Source organism: Mycteria americana, chromosome 7 (genome assembly GCF_035582795.1).
Source record: "Mycteria americana isolate JAX WOST 10 ecotype Jacksonville Zoo and Gardens chromosome 7, USCA_MyAme_1.0, whole genome shotgun sequence".
NCBI classification, from domain to species: Eukaryota; Metazoa; Chordata; class Aves; order Ciconiiformes; family Ciconiidae; genus Mycteria; species Mycteria americana.
Window position 1 is genome coordinate 19,778,464 of NC_134371.1, and position 21,678 is coordinate 19,800,141.

Here is a 21,678-nt window from a genome sequence, read left to right on the forward strand (position 1 = left end):
TTTACATCCATTTAGCTATCTATTTCAAATTATTTTATGTAATTTTTAGTCATGTTAAGTACCTGTTTCATCATCCACGTAATTGCAAGCAACTGTGAATGTCATGCTTTAGGGAAAAACATATCACATTCAAAGGACAATGCTCATTCAAGCTAATTATTTTTTCAAACTAACTGACAGGGAAGAATATCCTAATTGCTCATTAGCACAGTAAATTTCATCTCATCCTGCATCACTAAAACAGGTATGATCAATTACATGCTCTATATTACTTTCTGTGTGAAATAAGGCATCTGCCTATAGGCAAGCTTAACCTTTAAGCAGCTTGTTTAAGGAAGTATTTTAAGAGTTCAGCTCTAAAGTCTTGCTTTTCCAAATTAAAGTGCTCCAGTAGGTAGGAGAAAGAGGTACAAAAATTAAAGCACTCCTGTGAAACCACTGAAAACATCATCTATATATATTTGATCACACCAAACTATATTGGAAACAATATACAATGATACATTTTCCCACTTCACTTATCTGTGAGGCTTGAAAACTACAACTAGCACTGAAAACAGACACTACCATAGTCTTAAGAAATGCTGCCATCTCAAATTGAAGTTAAAAATGTGACTTGGTATGCCACACTTATCTATCAGTGAGATAGAATTTAAATAGCATCTCTAAGTATATCTCATGTTTCATCAAAAGGCATTCTCCAAATAAGAATATATTCCCTCTTTCAGCTGAAAACTTAGCTTTGTCCAAAAACAACAAGCAGGGAAAAAATACTTACTTACCTATAGTGATATAGATTATTTAAGGCTACAAATGAAAGCTGCAGGTGTTCCACGCTGATACATGAAAGCCTTTAAGGTGTATACTATCTAGTTATTTATATTATCATAACTGTTATTTAACGTATGTATTCTGTTTCCTTGATAGTTTTAAAAAAACACAAACATGGCTCATTCTTGCAGATAACATTTCAAAATGCTTAATATTAAAAGCTTTGAAGGATTTCTTTCTCAAACTCAATGTTAAAAATGATGTAAAATGTCATGCAAAAATGACAGTAAAATAAAAAGCATCCCTTACAATAAAGCTCATTTTAGACCCATTCCTTCCCAAAATCTAGTACTTACATAGGACAACATATTGATATGACTTTGTCAATTTTTAAAAATTCCTAAGACAGCATGAACAGTAACTAATTCACCATCTTCTGCTGAAAAACCAGATGGACTAAATGCTATTTTATTGATTTATTTGAAAGCTAAGATTCTCACTATCTTCTAAGTTTTTCAGTACAGTTTGATTGAAATGGGACTGCTCAGATTTCAATAATTTCTAAAACAAATATATTACAGTAATAATCTTGCTGTAGAAAATGTGGGGTTTTTTTTTTTAGAGTTTCTAGCTTCACAATGTTCAGGGACAGTTAGACAGAACTATGCTTAAAGACGAAAGGTGAACACAAAAATGAAGATAGCTAGAAAAAAAAATTACTTAAACCCCCCTAATTTCGCTAAAAGTCTGCACTTCTGCCTCCCAGGCGACTCTCACAATAGATGCAAACTTAATAAAGCAAAAAGCTGTATTTACTTTAAAAAATGTTAATGATTTTTTCAAACTGGAAAAGCCTTTTCCTATCACAATCTTGCTTCATCTGCTGCCTTTTTAAAACCATCTTCCAGATAACATGACATGTTCTTCGTAATAAAAACCAGGATCACAGAAGGTGTGAAAGTAAAAGTGATGATGATTTGTCAAGATATTAATTTTCATATTTTGCCTGGTATTTCTCTGATAGCCATAACACAGTGGTATAAATTAATTTTCTGAGCAGAGATTTATGAATGGTGCTCTGCATTTTAAGGGCTGCAGTTACAAGTAGAGGCTTCTGTATCTTTTTCCTAACGAATGCTTCTTTGCACCCAGGAAGATAGAATACCGAGATTATGAAAAAGGAAAATGACATTGACAAGATATTCAGCCAGGTTATTATTTTTGTTAAGATTAAATGTTACAGCTTTACCAAATTTAAAAGAAATCTTTCAGATTTAGGTTAAGGAGCACCTAAAGCCTTTGGCTGAATTCCCAAAAGAATCCATATTGACATGCAACAGATTAAAGAGGAAGCAATGTTTGATATGAAAAACTATCTCAATACCAGACAACAAATACTATGTTCAATTCTGCCCTTTATTTTATCACTTCAATATAAAAACGTTGCATAACTTTTGGATGTAGATTTTACACATGATGCTCTAAATAATGTGCTGTCACTCCTATTAAACAGATTTTCCCTCAAGTCTTGAAGTTTTCGGAAGCTGAGAAATAGATTCTACAAAGTATTCTTTCCTTCTTGATTTCACTTGCATTATAAAAAGATAAAATATATCCTAAGAAATGTATTTTATACCCATTTAACTTATAAGTTTCAGTTAAAAACAAACTCCATTTTTCTTTCTAAACATTTCTATCTTTTTTTCTTTTTTTTGCCTTTCAGCTAGCTAGAATATAAACTTCCTTTAAGGTAGAAAAGGACAGTGTGAAGAGTAAGAAATCAGTACATTGTTTGTCAATTAAATTCATATAAAAAGCAAAAATATACACACAGAGAAAGTTTAAATATTGGCAAAATCAATTCTTCTATTATACCACTTCATAGTACTTTTTAGAATATTGGAAGATTTTTTGGCACAGCAACTTAGTTTACTTAAGGGGTTTTTGTTATAAAAGCATTTCTTTTACTATAGTAGTAGCAAGGTAATCAAAAGTAAGCATTTATGAATAAATGGGATTACACTAAGAGAATGATACCACATCCTCGCACTGCATTCTCTGAAAATTCTACCAGGAAACTTTCCTCTGTTTCTGAAGATATGCCCAAAATACTGAAAATAAATAATGAGCAATACATCCTCCCCCCGCCCGCCCCCACTCCCCTGCCAGTATGAATCACAACTTAAAATATAAAATGCAATAAAATTTCTACCTCTTTCATTAAGACTGTTCTGCACTGCCCTTTCAAGCTGTTCGTCTTCAGTAAGCCCACCTGTATAATCGTAATAGCTCCTTGGCGTTCTGTATTGATAACCTGGATAGCCATAATACTCTGCAAAATGAATACAAAATAAAGAAAAATAACTGCTGCTACTCAGTAGGAGAGTGTGAAATCAGATATTACCTTTATGCTATCTTTCTTCCACAAATTATTTTAATTTGGGAAAGAAAAAAATTATTAGGATTCAATTACTTATACAATATATGCCATGAATCAATTTCTAATTTACAAAGCCAGACTATAGTAACAGGAGAGAGAAAAACAACAGAAAAAGGATGGATCAAACATCTCAGTTTTTTATAACTGTTATAAAGAAGTGTCATAGAATTGCCATTATTAAGAAGTTTCACAGAGAAATTGAAAGACACTTTTCTTCAGCTCCTTTTAACGTTTAATTGTCAATACTTGGGCACCTTATTAATGTCACTAGAACAGCAAGAACAAAACAGGTAGGCATCAGGCTTTTTCCCACCTGTCTCTCACTTCCCCTCAGTGTCCATAAACAATACATGCCAATGTCATCATAAATTCAAGTAATGTTTGGACCTAGAAAACACATGGGAAAAGATTCCTGCAAATTTTTGCAGTAATATATACAGCTAATATTGTGCTATTGTACAGCTACATCTGCCCTGGAAAAAAACCCACCACACTGTGGATCTCATCTAATGTGACACTGTATATTGCCTGCACTACTGACAACCAAGAATTTCTGACCATTTGCAAAGTTAGACAAAAGCAAGCCAAACAGACAAACCATCATCCACCCAAACACATGGGATTTAAAAGAAAAAAATTACTTGGCTAGAGTATTGAGCTAGACGCTCTTCCTTTTAACACAATCTGATCTTGTCTGAGCACAGAAAATCTAAACTGAGAAAAACTAAGGAGAAAAGTCCCATTTTTCTATTCGATTTTTGCATCTTCAAAATACAAAGCTTTGGTAATATTTTAATTTCTCTTCCAGACAGCTGGACAGGGGATTTTGAAGAACCAAGGCACAGAAATGTAGCCAGTTTCTTCCAACTGACAGAAAATGTACACAAGTTTTTCAAAATGAAGTAATTAGAAATATTTTTCTATGAAACAAATACAGCATGCCATTTCCCTTTATCTTCAGATTATTAGCATCAATGATAGTCTTATGATACTTCATTAGTTATACGTATTCCATGTGTAACCTTCTTGCGGAGTTTCTGTGATTAGTAACAAGCACAGGCTATGAACTGAGGACATATAAATAATTTCTTTTAAAAAATTATTGTGTTAAAGAAAAAAATCGCAAGCTCTAGAATCTTAAGACAGATAAAAATAGGAATACCCTATCTTAAAGTTATACAGGAAAAGCAGGAAAAAATGAACAGAGTGACTGCACGCTATTCTATACAGGAGTATATATATTCCTCTGTGTGTATTATGCAAGTATACCTACATATATTTTATATACACATGTATGTGCACACGGATGTATCATTACACACACACATAGAGGAAAAATGTAATTCTGTCCATTTGCAAATTTTTCCTTTTTGGAACATACAACTGACATCAGGAGAATTTTCATACATCTGCAGTGAACACTGTATTATCCTCCAGTAACCTGAAATTCTGCCATTTCTCAAATGGTCAGCAACTCCTCTGGTTAGAAAAGATTATTTTTATTTTTTAATCAGTATGAATTACAGTCATATTTTTAACAAACTTTAAAAGCCTTTAAGTAATACTGACTACATTTAAGAGACATAATTCTGCAGAAAAATGAAACTGACTGCAGGATACCATTTAGCTGTTGTACATATACACTTTGGATGCCATCTTCATGTATTCCCCTCATTCCCCTCTGCATTACGTTAATCTGAATGAACATTTTCTCAGCTATAAATTTATTTTCTGAAGGCTTCAAAACTGCATGCATGAAGGCTATAAAAATTGGGGTACTAAAAGCATGAAATTATCTGATGAGAGAAAAAGGATGTCGTATTTTAAGTTTGTTCTATTACTGTAAATTTTTGTATGTTTGATGTTTTACACTGTCATCAAGTTGTAAGTGCTCAGAAAGCCATAATCTTTTTTTTTTTTTACAAGTTCAGCACCATCGACATGTTCAAGGTGTTCCTATTAATCAAAATAAGTGTCCTAATACTTTATTCATGAACTGCATTTAGAAAACCTAATTCAGTTACTCAATACTAAATGTGTTAAAGTTACACTTAAAATAATATTTTTCTTCTAAAGCTGTTTCCTTGTACTGTTTCATAAAATCTGTTCTGACCATAACTTCATCTATTTTTCTATTTAAATTGGTATTTAAAGGCAGATAGTAATAAATCAGCAATACCAGAAATGAGAAATTAATCAAGGTAAGGATGTACTGTATATGCATCATTAGCCTATGACACAAGAGAGAGTTTTCTTAATCCACAGATGGCCAGATTTATTACATATATCATACACCAAGCACAAGGTTAAATCTTCCATAAAGACTTCTGCAAATAGGATGAAAGACAATTACAAAGTATATACACAGGGAATTAACATAACAAGTATATATATTTTTGGAATTGCAGTTGTAATCCATTTTAGAGAAATAAATTTAGTACCAAAAAAAAAATGTAGTTACGTCTAAAGCCAAGCTTGGAAGACATGATAATCCAGGTTAACCCTCTCCTTTATCTCCCTTTTGTCCACAACACCACAAAGCAACACATGGCTACTTCGGGGACTGCCCAAGACATGCAAAAAGCCCCAGACATCTTTGTTGTCAGCATACTAAAGTTTTCTTTCCTCCAGTGCTATGTAGTCCCCCATCATGCTAGATATATCACGTGAAATCTCTTCCCTTTTCGCTGCTTAGGAAGAGCTGGAAAAGTAAAGGGCTATTCATAATCTGCTCCTATTACCCAAGGGTGGTCTTTTACACCCACCCAAACTCCAAACAGCTGGTGTTTGTACAGTGGCTGCAATAGATACTGCAGTTTAAATGTCAAGTACAAATTCTTATCTTCATTAGCCATTAAAGTACCTTTTCTGATATAAATCTTTAGAGTTTCCACCCACCCTACTATCCTGGAATACTGAAGGAAGATTTAGTCTCTATGACTGTAGAATACAGAGCAATGCAAGCAGCACACCCAGGCCCTGGTGGACTGAACAGTACCTGTAGCTAGGTGAACATCTTTAACTGGGCTGAGACTGTCAGTCATGGAAATAGGTAGCTCATGCTTATTACATAGTCTATATTCACATTTATTTCATTTCACAATATTACTTTTGTTTTATTTCTTTACTGGCCTTTACATCAAGTGTTTTTTGACTTGAGAACTGGGATAATGGAAATCCTGCGTAAATATACTTTTAAGTTACAACAATCCTTGCTGCTGTTGGTAAGGAAGGTAGGTTAAGATCTTTTGGTTAGGAATTACAAAACAAATGCTTCAAAATTATTCAAGGGCTGATAATTTCGCTTGTGGGAACTATTTAACATAATAATAAAATTGGAGGTAGGTCATGGAAAACAAATCCATCATAGAGAATAAAAGCAGCACTAACCTTGGATCACTGTGGCTCAGAGTAAGCACATCTCACTTACACAAGATTATAAAAATAAAAAACCCTGCATGACTAAACATCAGAGAACAGTAAGAATGATCAAACATATGAAATAGTTTCCATATAAGCAACCATATAGACTACAACTTTTCAACCAGACAGAAAAGATGACTATGGTGAGTATAGAACTGAAGTCTACAAAACCATAAAGAATATGAATAATTACATAAAGAATGAAGGTTTGGTCTCCCTTCCCAGAGAAGGATTAATGTGCGTCAAATGAAATTAGCAGCTAGCAGGTTCAAAACAAACAAAAATGACAGATTCTACACCAGGAAGTAAACTATGAAATTCTTCTTCTGTGATGTTGTAGGTGTTAAAAAAGTTCACACAGATTCAAAGAGCTTTTGACAAATTCATGGAAGAAGAATCCATCACAGGCTATTAAAGACAAAATTCCCCCACAAAACTTGCTGCTGAAAACATCTTTAAGCCACAAGCCACTGCACATTGGCAGATATCTGAGGGAGTTATCACTATCTATTTATGCTGTTCTTACAGCAGATGCTTAGGAAACAGTATAAATCACTGAGGAGATAAGATACACTAGGCTATACATCCCTTAGCTTTGATCCAAAACACAGCCCTTCTCACAGCTGGCTCCTCTTCTGTCCCTCCCAGACAAGGCCTCCACCTATTATTTCTACACACTCCACATACAACGACGCAATGTTCTGCACGAGAAGTGAATCAAATGTGCTACATTTGAAGTATGCTAGTATTCCAACTATCCACCTATATACTGTGAAGATAGCCTAGATTTATTCTGGTGAGAAGTGGGCTTTTTGCATGTAAATTACTTGATTTACAAAAAGTGTTCAAAGGAAGAAGTTCCTCCTTGGAGGGGGGAAAAAAACATCCTAGAATGGAATAGATAAATTTGCCAGATCAGGGCAGATTTCAAGGTTCAAAGGGCTGCTTTCAGTAGACACAATTTCCCTGCTGCTGCCCCTTCTGCAAAAGGGATTGTATTTCCATCCCTTTATTGGGATGGTATTTCCATCCCTTTATGAAGTCATGACCTTAATTTGAGGTTTAAAGCCTCTTGTACAAAATACATCCACACAGTTCCCTAAAAAAGAAAGGCGAGACATGGCCAGAGAAGTAATATAAGTTTAGCAAGTATATGTATGTGCAGAATATTTTGTATAATATATATGTTTCCATTTAACTAGCTCCTCTGTAGGTTTTCTATCATTAGCAAAATGATGTCCCTATTTTTAAAGCTGGAAAAAGTTTTTAGGTAAGTGGGTGAGAGTACTTACCTGAATAGTAGTCCCTTGGCCTGGCAGGGTCAGTGAATGAAGAAATGCCACCTAAATATAAGATTAATGCATGTAGTATTAGAATAAAATGATGACATTGTCTTTCTTTGTAAAATACAAAATCAAATTTAAAGCACTCTTTCAGAGTCTGTTTCATAAGACACAAATATGAAACAACAGGTACCTATGAATTTTTTTAGCATCAGTGAAGAGAATTTAGTATTGATAAGCTTGTATGTTGTTCCAGATTTTATAGTAGCGTGCTGTGTTTAAGCAACATACCCATGTAGCCTAGAAAAATGCAAACCAACCTAACAAATGTTCTCCAGAACATATAATGAACAATTTCTGCACTGAGATTTGTACATTGGTAAAACCGGGTTAAAGCACAGAAAACCGAGGACTGGAATAACACTCCACTGTTTCTGCTCTACTACACAGGAGAAAGATGACCTGTGTCCTGGAACACTCCTTCCTCCAGGTCGTAGTCACACAGCAACCTTCACAACAGCAGGATCTCCATAGCATGTTTCACTAACGGTGCCATGGGTTTTATCACAGAATCCTGGAATAATTCAGTTTAGAAGGGACCTCAGAAGGTTACTAGCTCAACTCCCACTCAGAGCAGGGTTAGCTATGAGATCCGACCAGATTACTCAGGCCTTCATCTTGTCAAGTCTTGAAAACATCCAAGGATGGAGACTGCAGAACCTCCCAAGGCAGTGTGATCCGATGCTTGACTGTCCTAATAGTCATCAGATAGCCCCCCATGCGACAGAAACATGCAATATTAACATTGAGCTAATGTGACACTTTATGTCTGTTTACTCCAGCAGAGGAGGAAATATGATGCTTCAGTCTCTATTTTCCCACTTAAAACTCCTAAACATATATGACTTACAGACTACCACCAAACAGCAATAAAACTTCCTGTGAAAAGCATACACACCTGAACAAATAATTTCCCACTATACAAATACCATATCCATGGTCAACTTGATGGCACAGTCATGAATAAAGTACTCAACATATTAAGTAATCAGACATAAAAACCAAATATTCTGACAACCAACCCCAGCACAGCTGTTGTGACAGGGCTTAGACTTCCAATTAAAACACTGAAATTTATGGGAGTGTTCATATAAGAGTTTGCAGGGTTGTATTTAAAACAATTGTTAGACTAAAGATGTCTAAAGATACAATCTTATTTTTAAAAATAAGTATTACTACAATATGAAAAGCTGTAGTAATACATTGTTGGAAAGCTTGAGAATTCTGGTAACAATTTCTCAAGCATCCCACATCCTTTTTCAAACTGTAGGGACTTCCACTAGAATGGACTCAAGTAGTAGAAATCAACATGAAAACATATTGTGTTCTGGCATATTTTTATGGCTTCACCACACTTCATTTAAAGTGACATTTTCATTTGCATCTTATGTGAAACATTTTACTCTAAATAAACATTTAAAAAGAAGGGTAAAAGGTATTCCTCTAATTAAAAATACCCGAAAGACACAATTACTGGTTCTTATCATCCATATTTAAGAAAAAAGAAGTTGATTTTTTTCTTCTGCATTCACTTGAATAATCAGCATACCTATAATTGCCTAAAAACTTACTGGAATGGCCTGAATTTCTATATGCAAGACTTACTGAATTTTAAAAATAGAAGTGTCTCTTATGCAGATTTCACAAATTGAACAAAACTATATACCTGCACAGGCTTTCATGATCTTTTGCAGAGGTCCCATAGTGTACATCAATCCAACAAGAATCCCTGCCAGATGCCCAGAAAAAGAAGTCCTACAAAAAAGGAAAATCTTGTGAGTGATGGAAAGGAAGGCTTTTTTAGTAGGGATCCAGAAGAGGGAGTGCAGAATTTGTTGTAACTGAGAAAGACCCTGAGTGAGAACAACCATAGAGAAATTACTTGCCTGCAAGGACATAGTGCCAAGTTTTCTTTCTTCATAACTACCATAAAATTGCTAGGTATATAAAGTTACAGAAAAGCATCTAACAAATATCCTGAAGAAGCTGGAAACTAATTGGAGAGATCATTTTAATTGCATGTTTAAAGGACAGAATATAATTTCCCTAAAAGCATTTAAAGTAAAGACTTACTGAAGTAGGAAACTAGTTTTAATCTATAAAAAAGTAAATCCACAGAATTGGACTGAAATGTCTAGGTAGGATCTACCAAAACCATTTAGTTCCAAGTAAAAGCATGAATACAGTACTTTCTACTGCACCATCAATACAATCTTAAAATAAGTCTGAGATAAGCATGAATGCAGATCTGTTGCTATCTTTGTAACACAGTACCTTCAAAACTAAAAGAACAAGTAAAATGCTGAGATCTAAATTCTTTTGTATACATACCAATGATTTCTTCAAAAAAAGATCATTGCCAATTTGCATATAGAATGAAAAGGCTCTAGAGTCTTTTAAGAAATCATCAATATGGAAACATATGTTTACAGTAAATAAGGAGATTTGCTCCAAGTATTGCCATGGCTATGGGGTACTCTAAATTCATAAACTAATTTTCAGCATTCAAATTAAGAGTTAAACTCTTTTGTGTTTAATCAGGTTTAGACATTAATTAAGAGTAAAATCTTTTGAGTTTAACCAGGTTTAAACATTATTTGTAAGTTGTTCACCTCTATTATGAGGTTAGAGCAGCCAATACACTAAATATTAAGATTTCCTAGTATATGCAATTTTAAATAACTCAGTCCACTGGATTTATACTGGTTGTCCAAAGATTCAAGTAATATGAGCTTTTTTGCCTTTTTAAAGCAGAAATGAAACCTCTGTTTAAAATAAAAATAGATTTAAACATTATATTTTTTACATTCCAGTCAGAAATCCAAAGGAGTTACGCAGATGATAGCATATGCACTCATGACAATACAACTTCCAGGCATCACTGGTAAAAGTATACAAGAAAACACGTGTCACTAGAGGGAGATAAAGATCAAATCGAAATTCACTCTTTTGCCACACACTCACCCACAAACTTGTACTCTGCTATGTAGAGCTGAGGCTCTCTCCCATAAGTAACCAACAATTTTTTTAAGGGCAACACATAAATGCTGATGTAAAAATGTATAGGTAACAGGTAGTTAGCAATATAAAGTATCTATAAGGAACTAATTTTCCAAACAGATTTTTCTGGAACAGATTTTCCAAATTTGTGAAAAATACATGCCTGACTTGGAAAACATCTGTACACAGAAAACATTCAATACTTCAAGATGCCTTACTCTAGAAATCACCAACATGAGATTGATTCACCTATGTTCCTGGCAGTGTTTCAAACAAATTTTATGCTCATCTTGATTTATCTGAGCACAACACTGTTCCACAAAACCCAAAATCAAGGTCTTTGCTTGCAATACAGTGAAGCTGTATATTTACACAATATGAATAATAAAAAACTTTTGACTTTAAAAAGTCTTTAGGGGGATAATTTCCACTTCATGTCTATTGAGCAGGTTAGTGTACTAGATGCCTAAACACTATTGACTGTTTAATTATAAATTATATTCAAGGAGTAGAAACTTATAATGAAAATGCTTACACAGGGTTTTCTAAATGAAAAATAGTATCAGACACACTGTCACACATATATACTATCACTGACATACAGAAAATGAGTACATTTGATAAATCACATCAAATTTTCAACATATGCTGTCATAAAATTAATTTGAGTGTGATCAACAGTAGCATCTTGTTACTTGTAATTACTAAGGGAAAGCAATTCTGTAGAGTACAAAAAGGCAGCTTCCCTTACATTAGCAAAATGCTTAATGTTACAGCCAAGTTAAGCAAACACCACTTCATTTTAGAATGTGTTATACTGTAATTTACTCAAATAACTTAATAACTTTTTTTGCTAATGGTTGGTATCATTTATAGTATGAAAAATATCTTTATATTTTCCAAATGTAACAACTAAAACATACAGATAGTATGCAATTTTGTATACAAAAAAAAGCAGTTTTATTACAAACTTTTAACATTGTCAAAACAAATAGTAATAATAATAATAATAAAAAAGTCTATGCAGCAAAATTCTGAAGTAGTCAACTTGTGTCTTTTCCCAACTGTTTTGAGGATCGGTAAGGTTCCAGAGGACTGTAAGGGTACTTCTATAACCATTATTAAGCAGGGGAAAAAAAAAAGAAAAAAAAAAAAAAAAAAAGAGAAATAGAGAAGGAGGCAGACTCTAGTCAGAGGACTACAAACTAATCACTACTTTCTGTTCCCAGATAAAACTATTTGTTCAACAATTACTAGGACACGTAATTTGTGGATGCAATCAAGGTAAGAACACCAGAAGCAGAAAACAGATTCGTCAAGAACAAATCATGTCAAATCAACCAAAATCCCTCCTTTGACAAGGCAACAAGCCTCACAGAAAGGGAGAATTAGCACGTCACACATGCTGTAAGAATGCAGCGCTATCTCACAGCATTTGTCATAAAGAAGGCTTAAAAACCTTAAACTCCATAACTACACTAAACAGATCCCTAAGTGGTTGGTAAACCTGACTTAATACTTATCAGTCATTCATTATCAAACTTAGGATATTAATCAAGTGGATTTCTGCAAGAGTATTCCAAATATTATTCACAAATTACAAGCTAAGGGAAGCTGTATGGATCACTGGAGATGGCATTACAATTCAAAGTGACCTTGACAAAATGAAGTAACGGTTTGGAAAAAATAGGGTGCAATTCAATAAAGACAAATATGGAGTTCTGAACATACCACAGAAATTATCAACTACACAAACATGCTAGAAGTGACTGGCTAGTAGGAGAGCTTCAGGATAGAAGCTGGGGCACAGAGTGAATTACACAAAGAAACACAGATCAAAATGTCACACTGCTATAGAAAAGACAGGTATTTTACTGGGAATATGTAAACAGGAGCACTATCTGGAAGTAAAATGAAGTAGCCTTCCACTCTACTCAGCAGTGGTCTCAGCTGGAGAACTAAGCCTACTGTTTGCATACTGCACAAAAAGAAAAGCAACAAAAAACCAGAAAGCCCACAAAACAACTTCTGAGAAAAGACTGAAGGGATCACAATCACTTAAGTCTACTGAAGAATTCTCTCACAGATACAATAATCTTAATATGTGGGAAAGACTGTCACAAATAGGAATGAATACACTTGCCACATTCTCTCTCCATACGATAAGGAGTAACGGACATTAAGTCACAGCAAGAGTTTAAAAAACATTTAAGAACAGACTGCCTGGAGAAACTGGGGGTTCTCAATCTGGATGAGGCAGAAGCCTCCCAGATCCTGCTGGGTTCAGGGCCAATTGTCTCCCATGTTTGCCTCTGCTTCGCAAGGGAAAATGAGAGGGCTGCTAAGACCCTGCAAAGAGCAATCAGAGTTTATTATAGTGATGATCTTTAAAAGTGCATTTGACTAAATATTGGTAAGTATAAATTATATATATACACACATATATGTTTGTATATAAACGTATAGATGTTTGTCCTTCTGAAGTTGTCAGAGCATTTATTCTGAGATCAGATTCACTCAGATCCCCTATAATCTTTCTTATTTTATAAAAAAGTAGACTGGAATTATTAAAGTAAATTACATAAAATAACTGCTTTACACATGCAATTAATGTTCTTCTATCCACATGCCTTAGTCCAAAGTGGATACTCCTATTTCCAATGAACTTAAATATATTTGAACAACTAATCCTGAATAACACTTCAATGTTACTCTTATTGACATTTTATTACATTTTACAGTGAATTTTAATTTTCAATAGATTGCCTTTTTTCAAAATTTGCATAATGGATTTCTTGCCTATGAGGCTGAGTTTTATCTGCAGACATTAAAGTTAACGGCAAAACTACAACTGTTTTCACAAGACAGGATTATATGCAAAATTTAGAACTGAATGTCATGGATTTTGGCTGAAAATAAATTATAAACAGTTTACAAAAAGCACAAAATAAGTTGTGCAAAGAAGTCTTGTACAAGCACATATTACCAAGGCTCTTTTCACCTGTATTATAAATTCCACCATTCTTTCTTGTCTAATCCAGAAACCTGAGGTTACTCCTATTTTCTGCTTTTTATATACAGTAAATAATCCTGGATATAATTAAAAACTCTTACAGTATCAGTGATAAAGCAACCTCCATTATCAACTGATTCCAAAATAAGCTTTTTACACTATTCATAAGAATAGCAATGTCTTGACTGGAATGTATATTTTACTAGGTAAAAATTGACTATTATTTTTCAGTTAGACCAATGAAGAAACATTCTCCTGATTGCAACATGATAAACTACTGCCTTTTTCCCTGCTGGTTAATAAAGAAAAATTGACAGATAATTATTTTTTAACAGTACAATTTTCAGTTCCTATAATACAAGCTGAACTTTGAATGGGAATAAAAACAGGGTTCTTGACTTGTTAAATTGCATGTTTTTTTCTCTAAATGTCAATGAGCTTTATCAATATTAACTAATGTTCTCCCTGGAACAAAGAAATTCAAATGATGTCTCATTTAACTTTTTGTCTGAAAATGTAGATATCGCCAGAGATCTTACTTTATCCCAACCATTCACTTCATACTAATTATAATTATGCAATATGTCTAAATACTGTTTCCTGAAGACATTTGCCATCAAGCTGATGTGCACCTTACTTCAGAAAAATCTTCTAAATGGTATTAATTATACTTTTTCATTTGGCTATGTAATTGCCATGAAAACTGGTATCACTAGCGGGAAAACCACTTGGACTGCATTTGCTTTTCATGTTATGAGAGATTCTGACCCAATGTTTACAAGCCTCTCAGTATTAATTTTTACATTAATATTGTTCCAGTATCCTTACAATGAATTCAAATCAGTTCCTCACTGTTGGTGAATTTATCCTGAATTGTTTCAATTCTGTGGTGTCAGTCACCTGACAAATGAAAACAGAGCAAGAAAGTCTGCACCTATCACTTAATTTCCCTAACTTCTTCCCTAACAGCAAACCCCAAAGTCCGCTAGGCATTATTATTTACACATGCAATTCTACCACAGGATAAAGTATGTCTTTAGCTTAAGCTATTGCTGCAGTCTTTTGTGAAAAGATCTTATTTCCCTGCATCTCCTATTCCAAGGCTAGGCTAGGAAGCATGCATTCACTGAACAAGCAAAGGAATAATATCAAAGTGATGTACTACAAGAATCTAGACCAACTTCATTTTTGAAAAACAATTTTTTGAGACCATGGGAATCAAATCCATGTATTTATATATCATTTACTTCCAAATTAACACAAGCACAGTCACCTGCACATGACAATTTAAACACTTTGTGACAAAATTTAATCTTGCTTAGAAAGTAGGCCATGTAGTCAATTTACCAGTGCTAAACAATGTACCTGAATGCAAATTAAACCAAATTAAATTATTTCATAAGTAAAAGTCAACTTTCGGTTGATAGGTTGTTCTTAGCCCTTCTATTCCTGAGGGACAGTTCTCATCAATAAACAGCATAATAAACAGTTCAAGAGTAAATCTGACTGATAGCCAGTGATGACTCAGTGATATCCCTAAGCATTAAACAAGTGAGAAATTAAAAAAGCAGATGACATAGGAAAATAGATTACCTCTCATGAGGTTAAGTGTATTAGAGCTATGCAAAATACTTGTATTCACACCAGATGCTGTAGTCAGGGTTGAGACTGAGAAGGGTACAAGGCAAAATAATAAAAATTTAAAACCAGATTTGTCAAAAAGTTCTTATATTTTCAAATATATATAAATAAATTTTTGTGGGGTTTGGTTTTGGTTTGGTTTTTTTTTTTTTTTTTTATATATAAAGCTCAGTATTCCTATTATGTTTACCTGTTTTGACCATGATCTGCTTTGAGATTTTGATTTCCCATGGATCCTTGAACCCAGGTGAAATGAAGCAAAAACTAATTGTCATTGTTAATTCATTATACCTTACAACTGTGTAACATTTTCAATTGTCAGCTATGAATGCTCATGACAATGATGTGCATCTCTATTGCCAATTGTAGATCTGTTGCTGTGCTCTTGTTCTCGTGTGGGATAGTTCTCAGTGTGCAAAGTCTTCTCTTTTTTTAAGATGAAGAACTCTAATAAGCATCTTGAGTTGCCAAAAGAAGAAAAAAGTCAACAGAACTGGCTCAGATCAACACTTATCAATATAGTTTATTTAGAAAAAGTCATTAAGAGAAACTTGGAAACAAACCTAAGGCTAGAACTAATTTAGAAAATAGAAAAAAGTCAAGTAAGAAGAATTATACACTTTATGGATTGCATCATCCACAGATCTGGAAAACTTTCAGACACTTGAAAGTCAGTAACTATAAATCCTACCAAAACACAGGCCAAAAGGAGGCCTAGAGAAATGCCTAAGTCAGTTTTCAGAGATGCAGTGAGCTACAGAAATGTTAGACATCTGAGATTCTCCAAACTATTTCTGACAAACTGCGAAAAGAGCAATTCTGGACAGTCACAATATCAAACCTCAACATTTCTGAATGCTGAAAAAATTACATCCTCTACTCTTCTCCATTCCTAGCTTTCCACTCTCCCATTATTTTCATCTTTTGTTACTCTTAACTTTCTGAAAAAGAAGTTTGAAAAAAACTGTAATGTCCCACTTCGAACTCCAAACTGTCTTTTTTGTCAATCTGATAAATATTTGTGTTAGTTCAGAAACAACCTGAAAGATAAGCTTTTCCTTTTATAGCGAGTATAGGTAAAGCACCTCCATGCAAAAGGGATAGAAGGCTTAAGATACCACATGCCCAATTCTGGAAGAGGCATAGAGATTAAACATAAGATAACTTTTCACATGCCTGTTCTTCCATCAAAGAAATAATCCCAAGGATTGCTATAAAAAGGCTACATCTCAATAACCTTACTTTACAGAAGGCAAAGGTTAGGATATTGCATGTCTTTTAAAATTTCCCCATAACAAAAACGTTAATGAGAAAGAAAAGAATTCACAGATGCCAGTAAAACCCTAAAGCCTCTCCTAGCACACAAATCAAAGTTTTCAATAGCCTCAGTATTACTTTTGACTCCAGTGGTTATGGATTCTCAGGTGATCCTGATATATCATTCCACTAAGGCAGATCCAAATTTATTGCATGTCTTTCTGACTGGACAGCATTTTGCCCCAATTACTGACCTCTTATCTATTCAAAACTAAATTATGCAACTTGATCTACAAAGGGACACCATTTAATCAGACACTTCAAATATTACAACATGCCCTGAGCATGCAGATGAGCATGTAAGAGCAGTGCTCTGAGAGCTACAATTGTTATGGTTCATTTCAAGGCAGCTGGCAGTTACTAATTAAACATGTTGTGTTCTGGGACATGAATTTCTGGAGATTACCACCTGTTTTCTATGGCCCCCATTATCATTTAAGTGCTGTGAAATTGTCCTATCAAGATTGCATGTAACAATGTAGAGGTTCTTTAGACCAGGCAGCAATCTAAGCTTCCATAAAATTATGAAAAGGTTTTTGACATTATTTCTGGACCTTCTATACACTTTCTGCCCCAAAGACATTTCTGCAGTAATGCAACTGAAAAACAGCAGCACCCAACAAGTAAACTCGTGTTTTTCCTCTACCAGATACAGTATGATATGTTCATGGTTTTACTTCAGACATAATGTTCTTTCATTATTCTTTAATAATAAAATAAACAGTAGTATTAAACATATCACCAAATAAAAACTATGTTCAGCTAACACAACAGTTAATATTTTTCAGAAAAATGTTTTTAATGCACTGAAAACTTTGGTTTTATACTTGTGGTAATGCCTTGCAAGTGACCTCTCAGCTCACACTTCAAACTGCATGTGGAACAGAGCACTCTGCAGTTCTGTCTTTTAACCTGGGATTCCTTGCTGCAGTCAATCACACAGTATATCATAAATCAATAAAACCAGTGTTTAACATAAGTAATATCTGAATTCTCATTCTGATCTAGGAAGCATTCCATCTGCTGTATCATAGTAGCTGATGAGGAATATGTCAGTATTGCTCCCCTCTTTTTTTTCTTTTTAAGTCTTTCTGAAAAGTGGGAAATTGTATATAAACTGTGATTTGGTAGTTTGTAAGCCTGGTGTCTGTACTTCACATATATTCTCCAATGAGATTGACAGTTATAAGGTATTATACAAGAAAATTACTGATTTGCAACTAGAACTCCAGAAATCAACTGCCAAAGAAGAGAAAGGCACTATTCTCACAGAGGTAGGGGCAAATGAACTGTGCTGGCAGTATTGAGCACACAGGAAAATTGAGGGAGACAATCAGCAAGACTGCATAAAATTTACAGAATACTGGATGATAGTTTTATCACAAATTACAGGAGTGACTACAACAAATGGACAGAAGGGACTAGGACAGAAATAGCAAGCAAACAGTGGAATGCTGTTTTGCTAATGAAGCCCTTGGCACTACAGTATATTAGTTTGGTTACTTTGCTGAAAACGCATGTCCCTTTTCCTTGTCCATCAACTTTTGTTATCTTCCCTCAAAGACTTAGTAATACCTTCTAGGCACTGGATTTCAGTTTTTTTATTTTGAAATGTGCTCAAAATAGAGGGCGTTAAGGAGAAAGCATACTGTAGCCTCAACACTTAACTGTAGCCCCAACACTCCATTTGGATACCAGATAACACTACACTACACATATTTCATAATACCTTTCAAACTACTTCAGATAGCCCAAATCTCTTCTCCTAACTTTGAAATATTAAATGCACTTACCCTGGGGAGATTAAATGAATAGCCACGAGTTCTACCCAACAAGCATATTTACTGGATATCTGCAATCCAAAGACACTGCTGACTCTTCCTGGATTGTAGTGGTTGTTAAGAACTTTCAAAGCAAACAAGACTCCTGCAAACAAGAAGAAATCACATAGAGAGAGAAGTACTTGTACCAAAATAATAAATACAAACAACTTAACTACTGAAATTGAAGTACCATGCAGTTTCACAGGACCATGAAGCATACTGTCGCATGCCAGAACAACAGTTCTAAGCTGTTTTTTTTAGTGATACTTTTCAGTAACATAAAAAAAAAATGATTAAAAAATTACACATTTATATAACAGCCAATTCTAAGTTGCTTTTTAATACACCTACTCACTGTAGCTATTCAGGTATTCAAAACAATACAAACATAATTTTAAAATGGGAGTTCTAGTTGAAATAATTGACAAAATTACTGAACTCAAAAAGTTCTTGTGAGTTGAGAAAAGCTATAACTGAAAACAAGACAAACAGATGCATGTAAAGCTCAACAGTAGGCTCAAATTCTGAATTAATGGAAAAAATCACCTTACATATACTCCAGAATCACTTGTTTCTGAAAAAAAGTAGATAAATCACCTTTAATCACAATAATCATTCAATTCTATTTGACTGCAACTGTTTTATCATGCAAGCAATAGCAAATATGACAGAACAAATTCACATAATTCATTGGAACTTCCAAAATGTTTTTGAAAAAGTTCCTCTCAAGAGAAAGCACACACAGTTGTTTGGAAAAAAAAAAATCTGAAAAATCAACAAGGAAAAGATTTGACACGGAAAAGATAGCAGAGTTGAACATCAATACAAATATACTAAATAAAAACATTAAAAAGGTTTCCCTTCCCTTCTAGTACCATAGAAAACAAGAGATAGCAAAATTCCTTAATCTATCCAGTGACATAAATATTGTTATTCTAGGATCAAATATAAACAGGAATATGTGTATGCACACATACACACATGCTTACACTATTTGCTGCTGATAAAACTAGACTTGTTGAGAAACTATAAATTTACTAAAGGTGAGAAATATTCAATAGCAGCAGCAGCATAGTTTAGGAGTCATCTCCATCCAATCCACCCTTGGCTTACCAGAACCCTGTCTGTACAGCTTCAATTTCTTTTTTTTTTTTTTTTTTTTTATTAAAGTTTTAAGTGTCCATTGGAACTGCCTGACCTGGTGTCTTGTCAGGTTCCACCCAGGGGAACAAAGGAGCATGTCTGTTTCATCCATTTAAAATAAAATAATTTAAAAAAAATCCAGGCACCCTAAAACTCTTAAAACCTGGTACAGTGAATGGGTCATAAATATGCATACAGATTGGCTCTTAAAGAAACAGTTATTATCAGGAAAATACTCATATTTTCTTCAACAGCTGTTCCATACAAATGCCACTTGCCCCAACTGAAGAGGAATTACATATGCTGAAGGTCATGGTGAGAATGCTGAAGGTTTGGAAAGATCAACTGTGGATACTAACTCTGTCAGAGTTACTTTAATCTGCTGCCCGAATAATGGTCAATTGCACATGCACATAGGCTGCAGTCCCACATTTCCAAGCTTGGAATACCTTCTGCAGCACCTTTTGACTAAGTCATATCAGAACAGGCTGCAATACTCGATGCTAGATCTGAACTATCTATCTTGCAGAACATGTAAATTAAAATCCAACTAGGTAATCCCTAAATTGACAAAAAGCTTGACTTTTTGTCCTCTGCACAAATGGCTTAGTAGATTAGAGGCTTAGTCCCAGTCTCTTTTAGGTCACTAAAAAAATCCAAAATATATGCTCCAGCCAATGCTGTACTATGGCTGACGTGAGCCTCTTGCAAGGAATGAAATGGGGACCCCATCTGGCCCGTTACCAATGCTTGCCCTGCCTGCCAGCACCACTGCTTTTCAGTAACTTGGTCCCTTTCACCATAAAGCATGGGAAGCCATAAACCTGCATCACCTGGATAACTATATCACTAAATCTAACTTCCCTTCTGTTGGTTTGAGGAAAGGGACATATAAGTTGCTATCTGGCTAAGTGAGAAGCTGGAAACTAATGTGGTGGAAAAAAAAAAAACTTTACAGTGAAATCCCAACACTACCCCATTATATGGTAGTATTATATTCCCAGTTATATAGTATAAAGAAGTTCCATCATAAATTCTTGAAATATTCACCCTTCTCATTCCTAGTATGAACTGGGTTGATACTAAGCTAAGGTATGGTATGGACCGATAGGAACATACAGGAAACACCTCACATGGATGGTGCATTATATAAGCGAATACCCAAAACAGATACTTCTTCACAACTTCAAGGTCTCAAGTTCTCATCCTACAGTCTAGGATGACACAAGAAAAGAGGTTCAAAAAGAAGCCTGATGGCAGCACCTCCCAGTTGTTCACAGAGAATAATATTACAGAGCACACTTCCCCCACGAATCACCCAGCAATAGTTGGAATACCATGTAAGAGCTAACCCTAGAAAGTCCAGCTGAGACTGGACTGAGTGCACATATTTCAGTCATTTTACCGCTAATAATAAGTATTCAGTAGGGTTCTGCAGTCACTGTTAGGGAACAGCAAGAGTGAGATGCTCCGCAAAGGAACGGTATCCAAAGGGAACAGGGAGGCAAGGCAGGCGGCAACCTCCCCAGTAGGGGCCCAGTCCCATAGTCCTTGAGCAAAGTGCACAGGGCAGGCTGGTGACAGTAAGGGGAGTTGGCCAGGAGCCCAGATCACCAGGCACATCTTCGTGACAAAGCATGGCCAAAGGAATTCAGGAAGTGAAATCAGGGCCCAGGTCAGAGAAGCACATGGCCAGGCACAGATGCAACGTAGCTCAGACAGAGACAATGCAGAGGGCTTGAGCTTAAAAGCAGCTGCTGAGCA

The 21,678-nt window shown here is 34.7% G+C and overlaps 1 protein-coding gene across 8 annotated transcripts in view; it reads right to left on the reverse strand.

Annotated features, from left to right (window-relative positions):
- Nucleotides 1–21,678, reverse strand: part of RHBDD1 (rhomboid domain containing 1) — a 52,638-nt gene that overhangs the window by 22,021 nt on the left and 8,939 nt on the right. For 6 of the 8 annotated variants that reach the window (XM_075507316.1, XM_075507312.1, XM_075507314.1 and 3 more), the window contains 4 exons: nucleotides 18,742–18,874; nucleotides 9,644–9,732; nucleotides 7,927–7,977; nucleotides 2,984–3,103 (listed from right to left, as the gene is read on the reverse strand). In XM_075507316.1, the coding sequence (XP_075363431.1) occupies nucleotides 2,984–3,103; nucleotides 7,927–7,977; nucleotides 9,644–9,732; nucleotides 18,742–18,874 (393 nt within the window). The remainder of the gene's footprint in view (nucleotides 1–2,983; nucleotides 3,104–7,926; nucleotides 7,978–9,643; nucleotides 9,733–18,741; nucleotides 18,875–21,678) is intronic. The other 2 variants (XM_075507318.1, XM_075507319.1) reach the window with 2 other exon arrangements.